We start from the raw sequence: 16,787 nt of genomic DNA, 5'->3' as shown, positions 1-16,787 counted from the left end.
CTTTTCATTCCAAAGCTGGCATATTCCCTCCTTGTTTCTAATTCGTCTGCGGGTGCTGATTAACACGTCCTTTCCTCTTCCTAGACTTCTCAACCAGAGACATTCTGAGTTTGCCCCTCCTCCAGCTTCAGCCTCCCTCTCCTCCCTGCCCCACCCCTCTCCACCTGTGCCTGTCTCTTAAAACCCATGGTTAGCGGCCTGGGTGTGACCCTTTGCCTCAGGGATTGGGGCAGCTAGGAGGAGAAAGCCATTAGATTGGCTGGCTCCCTGGACATCATCTTTATTTAAGTGGTTTTTTCATTGGAAGCATTTACCACCTTTAGTTTTAAACTTTGCATGGGTCCCAAGATTTTGTGATAAGAAGCCCTTTCCTTAATTCAGTGGAAAACACCCATTCTCCAAAAGAAGTGATTTCTTTTCTTTCTTTCTTTCTTTCTTTCTTTCTTTCTTTCTTTCTTTCTTTCTTTCTTTCTTTCTTTTTTTTTTAATGTTTATTTTTGAGAGAGAGAGAGAGAGAGAGTGAGAGTGGGGAAGGGGCAGAGAGAGAGGGAGACAGGATTCCAAATGGCCTCCGCACTGACAGCAGAGAGCCGACCCATGGCTTGAACTCACAAACCGTAAGATCATGACCTGAGCCAAAATCAGGAGTCGGATGCTTCACTGACTGAGCCACCCAGGCGCCCCTAAAAGAGGTGATTTCTGAGCAAATAAACTGCCCAACATTAAAGACTCACGACAGCAATAAAGTAGTGCAGTGGCATGGTTTGTCGACTTTTCACAGCTATGACCACGGCCCCCACAAGGAAAATAATGGCAAACAGGTCGTTGAGAAGGTCCTAGAAGCGTGAGAGATAGGCAAGTCAGCCTCAAACAGAGCCAAGACCCCCATCAACACCCAGCCTAGCATAGCTTCCTCCAAAGGGGATGGTTTCCAAACTTCTGACTGCTTTTAATTTTTTTTTCAATGTTTATTTATTTATTTGGGACAGAGAGAGACAGAGTATGAACGGGGGAGGGGCAGAGAGAGAGGGAGACACAGAATCGGAAACAGGCTCCAGGCTCTGAGCCATCAGCCCAGAGCCCGACGCGGGGCTCGAACTCACGGACCGCGAGATCGTGACCTGGCTGAAGTCGGACGCTTAACCGACTGCGCCACCCAGGCGCCCCTCTGACTGCTTTTAAAAGTATAGGTGGAGATAAATACACATGGGCTGCATGGACGTGCTGTGGTCCGCAGGGCTGGGCTCTTTGAGTTGAGATGCAAAGCCCAGGGTGTTTAACTGCCTTCATAGGCTCCCCTGCTGCTGCCTCTCACCTGAACTCACACAGTAGCTAGTTATGTTTTGATTTTTTTCCTTGAATACTCATTTAAGTAACTGCACAACTATACAACTTAACGGTGAGTACAACCCCCCATCATCTTTATGCTCTCAGGACCAGCTCTCCTTTCTGGATCGAGGGTGGGCTGTGTTGCTGGCAGGAGGCTCTGTTGGATTCCGGCCACCCTAAGTTGGGAGCCCAGTGGCTGCCTTTTCAACCCCTGCCTTGCCCCTCCTGCTACTTCCTAGACACTCCCCTGTTTGCATCAGCAGCCTTCCTTCCCATCCCTTGTGGCCTCAGTCTTACCCTTGCCCTGTACACTTGTTTCCCTTACCTTACTGATAAGGTCCAGATGTTCCCAGACCGCGCAGAAGGGCTACTTTCCCTGCAAGTACCACCTGCTGTCACTCCCTGGCATAGCCAGACTTAGAGTTGGGCAAAGCGTGGCCACAGAGAGCCGGCTTCCTCTCGCGTCACTCATGGGGTGATGCTAACCCAGAGCTCGTGCACCCTCTCAATCCTGTGGGCAGCAGCCAGCTCTGCAGCACTGAGTAAGGCCCACCCTTCCGCTTGGTTTCCATGATGCTATTTTCTGTAGGTTGACCTTCCCTGGCTACTTGGGCATTTTCTTTTCCTTTTCAGTTTTTTGAATTTTAATACATTTCAAACATACAGAAAATAATAGAACACTCATCCCCACTCCCACCTCTGGTAGCCATGAACTATTGAGATCAAACAGATGTTAAGATCTTGCAAGATTTGCTTAGATCTCTTAAAAAAGAAAACAAAGCCAGAAGTAAAACTTTCTGGAGTAAGACACAGTGTCACCATTCCGGCCCTTTTATGCCTCTCACTCAGAGGCAACTACACACAGTGGAACTGATGGGTACTTTTCCCAAGAGTGTATTAGTATTTTCTTCCATATTATATGTTCATAAATAGTATATACTATTTTGTGCGTTTCACAAATTTAAATTTAAATAAAAGGTGTCTTCTATCATTGGCTTTTTAAACTTAAAGTTTGTGAGATTGATCAATTTTGAGAACACAGATTGAATTCATTAATTTTAACTGATGAAGTCTGTGAATAAACCAAACTAGAGACATTAGGCTGTTTCTACCTTTTAGGAAATTATTATTACAAAGTCTGCTACAATGAACACTCTGGTCTGTGTCTCCTATGCATATTTCCTCCTGGTGTGAATCAGTAATAGAAAATCTCCCAATGAAGAAAAGCTCAGAACCAGATAGCTTTACTGGTGATTTCTACCAAACATCTCGAGGAGAATTAACACCAATCCTCAAACTCTTCCAAAAAAATTGAAAAGGAGGGAGCCACTCCCAAACTCATTTTCTGAAACCAGCATTTTCCCGATACCAAGACTAGCAAAGGACACTACTAGAAAAGAAAATTTCAGACCGTCATCCCTGATGAACAGAAATGTAGAAAGCCTCAGTAAAATGCTAGCAAACTCTAAAGGCCTCATCTGTAAGCATAGTCACTCTGGGGGTTAGGATTTCAGCATATGTACTTTGGGGGTACACATTCAGTCCATAACAATTCCGTTAGTCTTTTTGTTGATCCCTGAGCTAGTACCAAAGCTTTATAGTAATTCTGATATCTTGTTGGGTGAGTCTATCCTTGTAAGAATTTTAGAATCACCTTGTAAACGTTCCTGGAGATTCCAGGAAGAACCTCTGTCAGGTTGAAGTTCCATTTGATTTATTGATTACTATGGAATTAAATTGCCATCTTTTTTTTAAGTTTATTTGAGAGAGAGGGAGAGAGCACACGTATGAGTGCATGAGCCGGGGAGGGGCAGAGATAGAGGGAAAGAGAGAGAATCCCAAGCTGGCTCTGCACTGTCAGCACAGAGACTGACATGGGGCTTGATCTCACGAACCGTGAGATCATGACTTGAGCTGAGATCAAGAGTCAGATGCATAACCAATTGAGCCACCCAGGTGCCCCTTAAATTGTCATCTGTATGATAGTAACTCTTCAGACCTGTGAATATGGTGTATATTTCCACTTATGCAGACTTTTATGTCTGTTAATAAAATATAATCTCTACGTAAAGTCTTACATATCTTTGAATGGGTTTATTCTAAGACACCTTGTAGTTTCTGTTGCTGTTTTAAATGATTTCTTTGAAAAGTCACATTTTCTCATTGTTCATTGCTGGTATTCAGGAACACTACTGTTTTGTCTCTGGTTAACTTTCATGGTAATTTGACTGTAGATTCTTATAGATGTAGATTCTCTATGTAAAGAATCTTATTATCTGTGAATAATGCTATTTTTTCCCCTTCCCAATTCATACACTTTTTGATTTTCTTGTTACATTGTACTAAGATCTCCAGCACAATGTACAGGCTTGGGGATAGTAGGCATCTCCAGTGCTTCTCAAGTTTTACCATGAGGGGCGCCTGGGTGGCTTGGTCGGTTAATCGTCTGACTTCAGCTCAGGTCATGATCTCACGGTCCGTGAGTTCGAGCCCTGTGTCGGGCTCTGTGCTGACAGCTCAGAGCCTGGAGCCTGTTTCAGATTCTGTGTCTCCCTCTCTCTCTGCTCCTCCCCTGTTCATGCTCTGTCTCTGTCTCAAAAATAAATAAACGTTAAAAAAAATTTTTTTTAAAGTTTTACTATGAAATGCAATGTTTATTATAGGTTTGGGTAGATACCTATTATTAAGATAAGTTCTCTTTTAAACTAGTTTGCTGAGAGTTTTCTTTTCTTCTTTATTAAAAAAAATTTTTAATGTTTATTTTTAAGAGGGAGAGAGAGAGAGAGCGAGCGAGCAAGCATGAGTGGGGCAGGGGCAGAGAGAGACACGGAATCCGAAGTAGGCTCCAGGCTCTGAGCTATCTGCACAAAGCCTGACTCGGGGCTTGAACCCATAAACCATAAGATCATGACCTGAGCCGAAGTTGGACACTCAACCGACTGAGCCACCCAGGTGCCCCTCTTTATTTTTTTTTAGGGAGATAGAGAGAGAGGCAGAGGGAGAGAGAAAGTCTTAAGCAGGCCCAGTGCAGAGCCTGAGGTGGGGCTCGATCTCATGATGGTGAGATCATGACCTGAGCCAAAATCAAGAGTTGGACGCTTATTTGACAGAGCCACCCAGGTGCCCCTAGTTTGCTAAGAGTTTTCTTAAAATTAGTATTTCTGAAGTTCATAAGATGAACTAAATGGTTTTTCTGAAGTTCATGAGATGATGAAATGGTTTTCTCCTTTAGATAAGAGATGGCGAATTGTACCGATAGAATGTTGAAGATTAAATCATCTTTGTATTCCTGACACATACCCTGCGTGATCATGATGTATTGCTTGCTTATAGATTGCTTGATTCAGTTTGCCTGTATTTTATTGAGGATTTTTATAGCCATATTTAGGTAACCTAGGTGTATATACTTTACATTCCTTATAATATCTGGTTTTAATATCAAAAGCCTATTAGCTAGTACAACATATTATAAAGCGTTTAAAACAGAAAAGAAAAAAGGGACAGACCAATTAAACTGAATATTCTGGAAATAAACCCTGCATTTGGGATTTTAACATTTAACAGAAATGCCATTTAAAATCAGTGGGGGAAAAGTTATACTATTTAATAAATGAATAAATTGAGTGATAGGGTATAACAACTGGATAGCCATCAGGATATAAAATTGGAGCCATGGTTCACACCATGTACCAAAATGACTCCAAATGAATCAGAAGATTTAAATGTAGAAAGTGAAACAAATGCCAGATGAAAACATGGATGGATTTTTTATAACCTGTTTTTCTATTTCTTTTTGAATCAATTTTTATGTGATATTTTTTGTAGGAAATTATTATCTAAATAAACTTTCCAATTTATTGGCATAAAAGTTCATGTTTTCCCTGTAATCTTTAAAAATCTCCTGTTGGTATTTTTACTAATATTTTTCCTTGTTCGTTCTCTCTTTTTTTCCTTGGGGTCTATCTGCTTTAGTAGTCTTTTTGAAGAACTAGATATTTGGTTTTATTAGTCCTCACTATGGATCTGTTTCCTATTTCCTTAATTTTAACTCTTATCTTTGGCATTGCCTTCTTTTTAGTTCCATTTTTTTATTTTGTTTTGGTACCTTCTTGATACTGTTAATTTTCAGCCTTCTAATTATATAGATTTGAATTTGAATAGTTTAGGGACATTCTACAGGTAGTATCTGTGAATACTACATAAACATGAAATCCTCATATGTTTGGGGAACACATTAGATTTCCCCCCAAATACTTGGGGATTTAGTTAAATTTTACTGACTGATTTTTAGTTATATTATATTGAAGTTAGAGAATGGTCTGTATGGATATCAATTACTTGTTATTTATTTACATTTCCTTTGCGGTCTTATTGAGGATAATTTTTATGATTGTTGCAAATGTACTTGAAAGGAATATATAGCCTGTTTATGTTGGTTGTAGGGTTCAATATGTTCTGTGTATGTCATTAGATCAAGCTATCAATTGCTGAAGGAGGCGTGTTAAAATCTCCCACATGGTTGCTATTTGCCAGTTCTTTCTTATAACTTCTTTTAATTCCTTATAATTCATTTCTGTTTTTTATATTTGGGGGTTATATTGTTAGGTGCATACAAGTTTAGAATTGCTGTAAGTAGTGATCTTCTTCATATAATTAAAAAACACATACAGGGATGCCTGGGTGGCTCAATCGGTTAAGCGTCTGACTTCGGCTCAGGTCATGATCTCGCGGTCTGTGGGTTCAAGCCCCGCGTTGGGTTCTGTGCTGACAACTCAGAGCCTGGAGCCTGCTTCGGATTCTGTGTCTCCCTCTCTCTCTCTGCCCCTTCCCTGTTCATTCTCTGCCTCTCTCTCTGTCAAAGGTAGATGAACATTAAAAAAAAAAAAAAACAACAACGTAAACCACATACAATTGGCTTAATCTGGTATTAAAGCTATGCCAGCTTTCTTTTGGTTAGTATTTTCCTTTTATTATTTTTTCAATCTCTCATAACTGTTCTCCACATGTCTTGTAATTTAGTATGTAGCTAGATTTTAAAAATCGATTCTTAGAGTCCTCTGTCTTTTAAACGAAGAATATATTCCATTCATATTTGTCATCTTTTCTGATATAGTAATGGATCTATTTGTACCATTTAATTTTACTTTTTTCTATTTAACATATACCACACATTTCTTTTTATTTTTCCATTTTATTGAGTTAGCTCTCTTTATTCTCTTTTCACTCTTTCTCCTCAACAGGTTTGATTTTATATATCCTGGAATTCTATTCTTTAGTAGAATTCAGTATTAAGTTTTAATATGTTAGTGTTAATATTATTGCCAAATCATTCCCCCCAAATCAAGAACTTTTCATTCTTATCATATACAGTACTGTGGTCTTACATGTTATTGTGTTGTTGTACCTTTAGTTCTACCTTGTTATCGTGTTCCCTCCCTCTCCTTGCAAAAAAAAACCAAAAACCAAAAACTATTAATATATTTTTTAAAACCTCAATTCTGTCTTAGTGTTTATTTAGGTCATTCCACAAGCTCACTAGGCTCTTTGCTTACTGTGCCTTTTTTACCTTGCACACTTGTTTTGTTTTGTTTTGGTTTGGTTTTGATTTGATTTACTTCTTCCTGAAGTACATCTTTTAGTAGTTCTTTCAGTGAGGGTCAGCAAAAAGAAATTGTTTCATTCTTTGTTTAAAAGTGTCTTTAGTTTACTCTTGATTTTAAGTTTTCCTTTGTTTCTGGTGATCAGCAGTGCCTCCATGATGACATGCCTAGGTGTGGTTTTGACACTTCATGTCTTTCATTAAATCTGATATTGATATGGCCACCTCAGCTCTTTTTTGGTGACTATTTACATGGAGTATCTTTTTCCATTTTCACTTTCAACCTATTTGTATCTTTGGACTAAAGTGAGTCTCTTGTCTTCATATTATAGGATCATTTAAAAAATCCATTCAGATCATCTCTGCCTTAATTGGAGAGTTTAATCCATGTGCACTTAAAGTAATTGCTGATAAGGACTTATTTCTGTCATTTTGCCGTTTGTTTTTTATATATCATATCTTGTTGTCCTTCAATTCCTCCATTATTACTTTCTTTTGTGTTTAATTTTTTGTGATGTATCAATATAATTCCCTGCTCATTTCTTTTTCTATATATTATTGAGTTCATTTCTTAGTGGTTACCTTGGGGTTACAATTAATATCTTAAACTTACAATCATTCAGTTTGAATTGATACCAACTTAGTGTCAGTAGTACACAAAAACTTATTGTTTTTTGTCACAAATTATATCTTTATACATACAGGCCCATTAACGTAGATTTATAATTATTGTTTTATGCATTTGTCTTTTAAATTGTATCAGAAAAAAGAAGTTACAAACTGAAAATACAATAATACCAGCTTTTTAAAAAATAATTATTTTAATGTTTATTTATTTTGGTGGCAGGGGGTGAGGGGCAGAGAGAGAAGGAGACACAGAATCCAAAGCAGGCTCCAGGCTCTGAGCTGTCAGCACAGAGTCTGATGTTAGGCTTGAACTCCCAAAGTTGAGCTGAAGTCAGACGCTCAACCGACTGAGCCACCCAGGTGCCCCAATAATACTGGCTTTAAAAAAAAAATTTTTTTAATATTTATTATTGAGAGACAGAGAGACAGAGCATAAGCAGGGGAGGGGCAGAGGGAAGAGGAGACACAGAATCCGAAGCAGGCTCCAGGCTCTGAGCTGTCAGCACAGAGCCCAACACGGGGCTCGAACTCACAAACCGTAAGATCATGACCTGAGCCGAAGCTGGTCGCTCAACTAACTGAGCCACCCAGGTGCCCCAATACTGGCTTTTATATTTACCTATGTAGTTACCTTTACTAGTGTTCCTTATTTCTTTTATGGCTTCAAGTTATTGTCTAGTATCCTATTGTTTGAGCCCGAAGGACTCCTTTTAGCATTTCTTGTAGGGTGGTTCTACTAGCAACAAACTCCCTCAACTTTTGTTTATCTAGGAATGTCTTAATTTCTCCTCCATTTTTGAAGGATAAATTTTGAAGGATATTGTATTCATTTCCTGGAGTTGCCATAAGATGGTACCACCAACTAAGTGGCTTAGAACAACATTAATTTATTGTCTCACAGTTCTGGGGCCAGAAGTCCAAAATCAAGGTGTTGGCAGGGTCATGTCCCTCTGAAGATGCTTAGAAATGATCTGTTCTGGCCTCTCTTCTAGCCTCTAGTAACTTTAGGTGTTCCTTGGCTTGTCTCACCATCCCATCTTCTTCCCGTGTCACTTCACATCATCTTCCCTCTGGACGTGTTTGTCTCTGTGTCTAAATTTCTCCTTTTTGTAAAGATACTAGTCATATTGGATTAGAACCCACTCTAATATGTCATCTTTTTTTTTTTTAATTTTTTTTCCACGTTTATTATTTATTTTTGGGACAGAGAGAGACAGAGCATGAACGGGGGAGGGGCAGAGAGAGAGGGAGACACAGAATCGGAAACAGGCTCCAGGCTCTGAGCCATCAGCTCAGAGCCCGATGCGGGGCTCGAACTCCCGGACCGCGAGATCGTGACCTGGCTGAAGTCGGACGCTTAACCGACTGCGCCACCCAGGCGCCCCTCTAATATGTCATCTTAACTAGATCATCTGCAAAGGCCTTATGTACAAGTAAGGTCACATTCACAGGTACTGTGAGTTAGGACTTCAACATATTTTTAGGGGACACAATTCAACTCATAACAGATAGCAAATTTGAAAGATAGAATTTTTAGTTGACAGTTTTTATCTTCTTTCTTGCAGGACTTTAAGTACATCATTCTATTGCCTCAGGTCTCCATTGTTTTTGATGAGAAATTGACTGTTAATCTTATTAAAGGCCCCTTATATGACATTAGTTGCTTCGCCCTTGTGACTTTCAAGACTTTGTCTTTATCTTTGGACATTTGGATTATGAGTGTCTCAGTGTGGATTACTTTGACTTTATCCTACTTGGTCCTTTTTGGATGTGTAAATTTGTATTCTTTTATAAACTTTGGAAAGCTTTTGACCATTGCTTCTAATATTCTTTCTTCCTTTTTCTCTTTCTTTTCTTTTGGGATTCAGCATATGTTAGTATGCTTGATGGGTGTCCCATAGGTTTCTCCATTTTTCTTCATTCTTTTTGTTTTTCTGTTCCTCAGACTGGATAATCTCAACTGATCAATCTTCAAGTTCATGGATTCATTCTTCTGTCTGCTCAAATCTGCTGTTAAACCAAACTAGTCAGTTTTTCATTTCAGTTATATTACTTTTAGTTCCAGAATTTCCTTTTGGTTCCTTTTTGTAATTTCTCTTTGCTGTTATTTTCTACTTGTTCATAAATTGTTCTCCTGGTTTTAGTTCTTTAAGAATTTTTAAGACAGCTGATTGAAACTCTTTGTCTAGTAAGTCTAATATCTGGGCTTTCTCAGAGGCAGTCTCTATTAATTTTTTTCCCCGTGAATGGGCCATATTTTCTTGTTTCTTTGCATGCCTTATAATTGTGGGCATTTTGAATATTATCATATAGTTACTCTGTAAACCACGTTCTCCTTCCTTCTCAGGATTTGTTGCTGTTGATTGTTGTGAGCTGTACTCATTTGTATGTTTGATGACTTTTTCTAAACTATTTTTTTTAAGACTATTCTTTCCGTACTGCAACTGAAGTCCCTGTTTTGCTAGCAAATCAGGTAGTGATTTGAAAGAGATTTCCTTAAATATCTGAAAACAAACAAAAATACTCTACCAGTCTTTTCAAATTGGCTTTGTTTTGAGGTATTCCTTCAACAATTGTCCAGGATGTTTAGAACTCTCGGTTTTCCCTTGCTGCTTGTACAGAGCGTAAAGGTCAGCAAGAGGCAAAAGCTTAGGGTCTTTTCTGAGCATGTGTCCAGTCCTTGGCATGTGTGTAGCCTTCTGGATTCCCTGGTATATGTGGTAGCTTTTCAGAGTTCTTATTCCCCCATGCATCTCTTTCCCCAGCCTCTTCTTTCCCAAACTTCTGGTCTGTCTATTGGTTACCTCATTTGATGTCCCTTGCCCAATCAGATGTGGTTATGGTTAGTAGATAGGCCTTTAAATGCTTTTGACAAATGCTGTCCAGGAGGCCACTTCAGCCTTGAGAAAGCTCTGAGGCAGGTGAGGGCCCATCCCTCAAAGAGTCACCAGACGGGTTAAAAACACACAACCATAATTCTTTGAGAGCAAGGTCTGTGTTGTTCCTTCTGCTACCAGCAAAGAGTGTGACTAGGCATGTGGGCTGTTATCTTCATGGTAACAGAGAAGCTTGGGTATGAAGGATGGCGGGGAGGTATGTTAAAATGGCACAACACTCTCTTATCACACCCAACAGCTTCTTTCTTTATTAACCTTCCCTCGGTTGTAAGCTTCTAAAATTGGATTCCACAGTTCTGAAAAAGTTGTTTCTGATGGTTTTTGACAGCCTAATCATTGCTTTAGTGGAGGGACAGAGTTTTGGCATTTCTGACACTGCCATATTTAGTGATGTCACTCATTAAACCTGTAGAGTTCTCAGTCATTATCACTTTGTTTCCCCTCCTCCATTCTTTTTTAAAAAAATTTTTTAATATTTATTTATTTATTTTTTGAGAGAGAGAGAGAGAGAGAGCGCACAAGCAGGTCAGGGGTAGAGAGAGAGGGAAACACAGAATCAGAAGCAGGCTCCAGGCTCTGAGCTGTCAGCACAGAGCCTGACATGGGGCTCAAACTCACAACCTGGGAGATCATGACCTTAGCTGAAGTTGGACGCTTAACTAACTGAGCCTCCCAGGTGCCCCTCCTCTCTTTCCTTCTTTTGAGTCTTTTCTTCTGGAATTCCTATTAGGCTTATGATGGACTTTCTCATTCTGTTTTCTCTATCTCAACTTCTCTTCTATTTTCTGTCCTTATCTCTCAGTGCTATATCCTGGGTCATTTCCCCACATCTTTCAGTTTGCTCATTCTCCAGCTTTGTCTGATATGCTTTATAACTCATCTATTGACATTTTTAATTCAAAAACTATGTGTTTAATTCTAGACATTGTATTTTGTACTTAAAAAAAGATCTTTTTATTCTGTCTTTATAATGTCTTTTCCTGTTCTTAGGGCTCTGTTTATGTCTTTAATTATTTTAAGTATATTTCTTATTATTTTCAGACAGCTCTTCTGTTAATCTCAGATTCTCAGGGTTCTAATCCTCCTCTTTTTTTTTTTATGTTTGCTGATTGTCAATTCTTAGACATGGGGATTTTAAAATCAGGTGTTTTGTAGTTTTGAACTGTGCATTCATTTTTGACAAGTCTCTCCCCACCCCCACCTGTACTGTGAGAATTTCTTTATGCTTTTTTAAAAAATTTATGTTTATTTATTTTTCAGAGAGAGAGAGAGAGAGAGAGAGAGAGAGAGAGAGAGAGTGAATAGGGGAGGGGCAGAGAGAGGGAAACAGAATCTGAGGAAGGCTCCAGGCTCTGAGCTGTCAGCACAGAGCCTGACGCGGGGCTTGAACTCATGGACCACGAGATCATGACCTGAGCCGAAGTCAGACCCCCAACTGACTGAGCCACCCAAGCACTCCAGTCTTTATCCTTTGATTGTGACTTTGCATTTGTTTCTGTCAGGAGTCCCAAGGACATTATCAGAACGTCATTAAATTGGGATCATTTTATTCTAATTCCAAGGCACAAGTTTTCTAGGCTGCATGAAGGTTTCCAGGATGAAGGTGGTAAAAATTCAAACCAAATCTGTACAAAATGCAGGCTCAAGGCTTCTATTTCTCAAAGTGGTCTTTTTTGTTTTTTCCACTCCAAGCTCAGGCAGAGGTGAACAGGCCTCTTGTTCCTCTGTTTGGTGGGGAAAGGTGTCTTCTCTGCCTGTCTTTTCCCTAAGGGTTCAGTCTTTGCAGGGTGCTGGCTTTACATAGGGGTCTCAGTTCTAAATCCCCATTTTGCTTAGGACCAAGGCCTCATCTCCTTTAACTCAAGAGTGTATGAAAATCCATTCTCCAGGTTCCTGGGGTAATACTTCGTAGGCCATTGCTACCCACACTTCAGCAGGTTATTTGATCACTGCTCCTGTTTTTCATTTTTGGCACTTGTGTGTTTCCCTTTTTACCAGCTCAGCCATTCATTTATAGCAGTTGTGTTTGCACTTTCCGTAGTAGTTTTAGGTAAGTGCAGCCCGAGGATTTTCAGGGTTTATTGAGTTTTCATCTTGCTGGAACTAAAAGTATCTTTCAAGTTCCTTGGCTGGGAGCTTGCCCTCTGCTTGTTCCTTTACTTTGTCCTCTGCTTACCCCTTTCCCAAGAGTCGTATTTGGTCCTCCTCTCCTTTCTCCCTATATTGGGGGTTCTCGCCTACCTCCCTGAGACCTATGAATCCCTAGGCCCTAATAACTTTTGACAAGGAAGCAGGACGGCGTGTAGTTAGGAACCCAGACTCCACTGACAAAGCTGGGTTTGAATCCTTTTTCCACCACTTACTAGCTGAGTTACCTGGGGGTAGGTTAGGTGGCCATTCTGGGACCATTTCATATGTAAAGTAAGTGAAACTCTGGAGGCTTGCTGTGAATGTGCAGTGAGGTGGGAGTTAGGTGGGTGTGCTCTACGATTCAAGTCCAGAAGTCCTCAGGCACAGCATCAAGCACTTTGTATTTATTTCTCAGGCACCATCCCATGAGAGATTATTACTGTCCTCATATTACAGATGAAGGAAACAGGCTATGAGTCATTGGGTAACTTGCCCAGCTCCTGTTCCAATGGATGCCTGCTTTGGGCTGAACATTCTTCTGGGCTTAACATCTTTTACAGGGATAGTCACTAGAGATCTAAGACTGCTTAAAAGTGATTTTTTAAAAATTCTCATTTTATTTTACTGATTTATGGGAAGATGGGTTTTCTTCTTTGAATTCTGGGGGTGGGGTACCTTCTGGGGTGATCTCTCCACTCAATTGTTAGCTGGCACAGAAGTGGGGGGGGGATACAGCTAGTTGCTACGCCACCCCTCCTGAGGAGAGCAAAGCCCCAGGAAGGCAGAGACCTCTTCCTTTGACCACCAGGTAGGTAAGAGGCCTCCCCGCCCCCAAGCTGGGGTTTTTGAGAGCCTTTTGTAACCTAACTTCAGCTTCCCCTACCCTGGCCCCCCTGGAGGTGCTGAACCCAAGGCCGGGGCACAAATATGGAGGGTGCAGGGTGTTTCTCTGTTCAGTCACTGTTCAGGACACTTCCATGAATGCACACCAGCCTCAGGCGGTCCCCACCTCCTCTCACTTACAGAAATGGGCCACAGGATGAAGGGTATGTATCTGTTGATGGCGAGGGTGTAGGTGATGAAGAAGAAGCAGAAGATGGACATCTCCATGGTGATGATGAGCATCAGGAGAGGGTGCACGCTGGTCCTCGTGAACAGTACCAGTGCAGCTATCAGGCAGCCCTGCCAGGAGACATATACCTGAGCTACCTCAAAGGGCTCTCCTCTACTCTAGAGCCCTTCTGGAGCCCCTCTGGAGCCTGCTCCTTCACCCTCTTTTCATGGTTGGGCCTCCGCCCTGGGGTACCAGCCCAACTTACCAAGCTCAGGATCTTGACCTCGGCGTGCCCGATCACCCAGAACTCTCTATTGCCTTTCTTGAATTCCCACATGTAGCGGCGACACCCCTTCCTGGTGCCCACTTCATCCTTGGGCTGCACCGACTTTGGCTTTTTCTTGATCTCCTTGTCCTCTTGGTCTTTCTTGTCCCCTGGTTCGTCAGCTGCAGGAGGGGACGGCGGCGCAGCTGCGGGCGCCGATGCAGGTGCCGCCGCCGCCGCCGCCGCCGCCGCCTTCTTGCCCTTTTTGCCTTTGTCACCCATCTTTGCGTGGGAGTTCTTAACTTCTCACCTCCTGCGCGATCTCTCTCCTGCTGGCGCCGGACAGGCCTGGCCTCTGAGCGAGACTGGTGCCCACCCACCCGCTCCCAGGTCCCGCTCAACGGCCGGGACGCGCGAACGCCAACGCCCGGCGCTGCACCGCGCGCCAAGTCTCCCTACGGTCGCACCTCGCTCACACCTAGAGGACCGGAGTGGGCGTCAAGGGCCCGGCCCTAGCCAGGGCCGCCCACCCCCACGCGGGAGCCTCGGCCCCAGCCCGGGCCCCCTGCGAGGGGGAAGGGGGGCTCCCGCCTGCGCGGGAGGTGGCCTCAGGGTTGTACCGCCGTGCTCGCGTTGGCTGGAACCCCGCTGGGGTCAAGATCCTGGCCACGGCGTCCTGGGTCGGATTCGCCCTGCGCCGCGAGGGCGCAGCGGCCGCAGGAAAATGAAACTCGACTTTTACACAAGGGGACGCGAGGCAGCAGAGATGTTCCCGATTTAGCAGCTCTGATTTTATGATCGCCTGTGGGCCAGAATGGGTGACAGCATATGCAAGCTCAGTGGTGGGATTACCCGGAAGGATGAGGCACAGACGCTTATGTCCGCGAGGGTGCCCCCTTTGAAGGTTCAGCCTTGGTCTTGAACGGTGCCCGCCGAGGATGCCCGAGGATGCCCGGGAGGATGGGCGCCTGGAGGCGGGTCCCGGCGACCGTGCGGACTGGGGTGGTTTGGCGGGCCCCTGCGCTGGCTGGGGTGGTTTGGCTGGCGTGGCCGCAGGTGCTTGTGCCGGTGCCCGTGCCCGCGCGGGTGCTTTTGCTGGTGCCCGTGCGGTGGGTTCCGCGGGCTGGAAGACATTCAAGTTCGATTCCCAGAACACTTTTCACCGTATTCCTCACCAACTTGGCAACCAGAGTCCCATCGAAGATACACACGATTGCCGATTGCCGCGGTGAGACACAGGGACTGTCAGACGCAAGACCATATACGGAAAGGAAAGGCTGCGTTACTTGGCAGCTTAACAGCAACCTGTCTTCCCTATCCCATCCCAGGCGGGGGCTGCAGGTGGCCTCCTGTCCCCCTCTGACCCTGCACTACCTTCTTGGTGTCTGCCCAGCTGGCTGCTGCGGCGCATTCTGCTATTCCCAGAGAAAAGGATTTTGGAAATGGGGGGTTTTGCTAACGGTAATGACCTCGCCTGATGCCTGAGGCACCAGGAAAGGACCAGAGAAGATTGCTGGCCTTAGGAGGCTCCAGACAGGGATGGGGTCCTGAGGAGGACCCTTAGTGGAAAGGACTCCTGGGCTATGTTTGTAAAGGGCAGGAAGGAATTCCCAAGGGGACCAACTGGGAGGAAGAAAACTTCAGACACTGGCCAGAAGTCTCCAAGGATTGTAGTGTACCTGAGACCTCTGGAGCTGGTGAAGGAGGTGGCAGAACTGAGGCTCAAGTGTAGAATATGGGACTTTATCAAGAGGAAAGTTCAGGGGCGCCTGGGTGGCTCAGTTGGTTAAGTGGCCGACTTTGGCTCAGGTCATGATCTTTTGGTCTGAGTTCGAGCCCCGCGTCGGGCTCTGTGCTGACAGCTCAGAGCCTGGAGCCCGTTTCAGATTCTGTGTCTCCCTCTCTCTGACCCTCCCCTGTTCATGCTCTGTCTCTCCCTGTCTCAAAAATAAATAAAACTTAAAAAAAAAAAAAAAAGAGGAAAGTTCAGGTGCCAGAGTCAGAAAGCCCACGTGCAGTAGCCATGAGGTGAATCAGACTGGAGGCAGGGAAACCAGTGAGATGTGGTTGGGGGCTCCTGCTATTCAGGTAGAAATCGATAGAGACCAGAGTGTGGGAGCCCCTGGCAGGTAGGAGAAGGCTTGGTGGCTGAGTTAGCAGATGGGGACCAGCAGCCCATAGCAAGCACCCAAGATTCTAGGTGCTCTCCAAATCCTGCCCACTTTAGGTGTTTCTCTTTAGCGTCACTTAACATTTTCTAGGTATGTCTTGCCTCAGCTGATCTGTGGGCTCCCACAGGGATAAGGGACTTTATCCCCAGCCTGGGCCTGGCACAATCCAATGGGACTGACAAATATCTACTGATTATGGGATGAATTGAAAGAACTCAAACTTTTTTTTCTGGATTAATTTCTGTTCCCAGTGCTTAACTTCTTAAACCAAAGTCTCACCTCCCCACTTCCCACCCTCCATCTTCAAAGCATTTAATCTGCCATTTCTTGTGCTCTTCATATGATGAAGATTTGAGTCTCAGTTTGTCCCAGCCTTGTGTCCCAGGGTAAGGTATTTAACCCCAGTTCTCATATCTGTAAAAATGAGAATTGTAAAGATTAAGTCAGAACATGCCTGGCCATGTGTGGGGCACATGCTGGGAGCTAGCTTCCTTCCTTCCTGAATAGGCTGGGCCATTCACTTTTAACAATGCACTTTTTTTTTCTATTCATGTGTTTTCCTTTTCATGTGCTTAAAAAGATATTTTTTTTAATGCTTGTTTATTTTTTTGAGAGAGAGTGAGAGGGAGTACAAGCAGGGGAGGGGCAGAGAGAGTGGGAGAGAGAGAATCCCAAGCAGGCTTGCACTGACATTGCAGAGCCCGACATGGGGCTT

The 16,787-nt window shown here is 43.3% G+C and overlaps 1 protein-coding gene across 9 annotated transcripts in view; it reads right to left on the bottom strand.

Annotated features, from left to right (window-relative positions):
- Nucleotides 1–16,787, bottom strand: part of LOC109491355 (chemokine-like factor) — a 47,553-nt gene that overhangs the window by 407 nt on the left and 30,359 nt on the right. For 2 of the 9 annotated variants that reach the window (XR_006590502.1, XR_006590501.1), the window contains 2 exons: nt 16,352–16,486; nt 14,671–15,143 (listed from right to left, as the gene is read on the bottom strand). Coding sequence is in view for 7 of the 9 variants with exons in the window: in XM_006941568.5 (XP_006941630.3) it covers nt 735–836; nt 13,606–13,764; nt 13,902–14,183 (543 nt within the window). In the remaining 2 variants the exon portion in view is untranslated. Of the gene's footprint in view, nt 1–734; nt 837–13,605; nt 13,765–13,901; nt 14,317–14,670; nt 15,144–16,351; nt 16,487–16,787 lie in introns of those variants that run through there. The other 7 variants (XM_023245596.2, XM_023245594.2, XM_023245598.2 and 4 more) reach the window with 5 other exon arrangements.

This window comes from Felis catus, chromosome E2, assembly GCF_018350175.1.
Source record: "Felis catus isolate Fca126 chromosome E2, F.catus_Fca126_mat1.0, whole genome shotgun sequence".
Classification (NCBI taxonomy): Eukaryota; Metazoa; Chordata; class Mammalia; order Carnivora; family Felidae; genus Felis; species Felis catus.
Note: the sequence above shows the minus strand (reverse complement) of the source record. Positions and strands in the feature narration are given on the sequence as shown.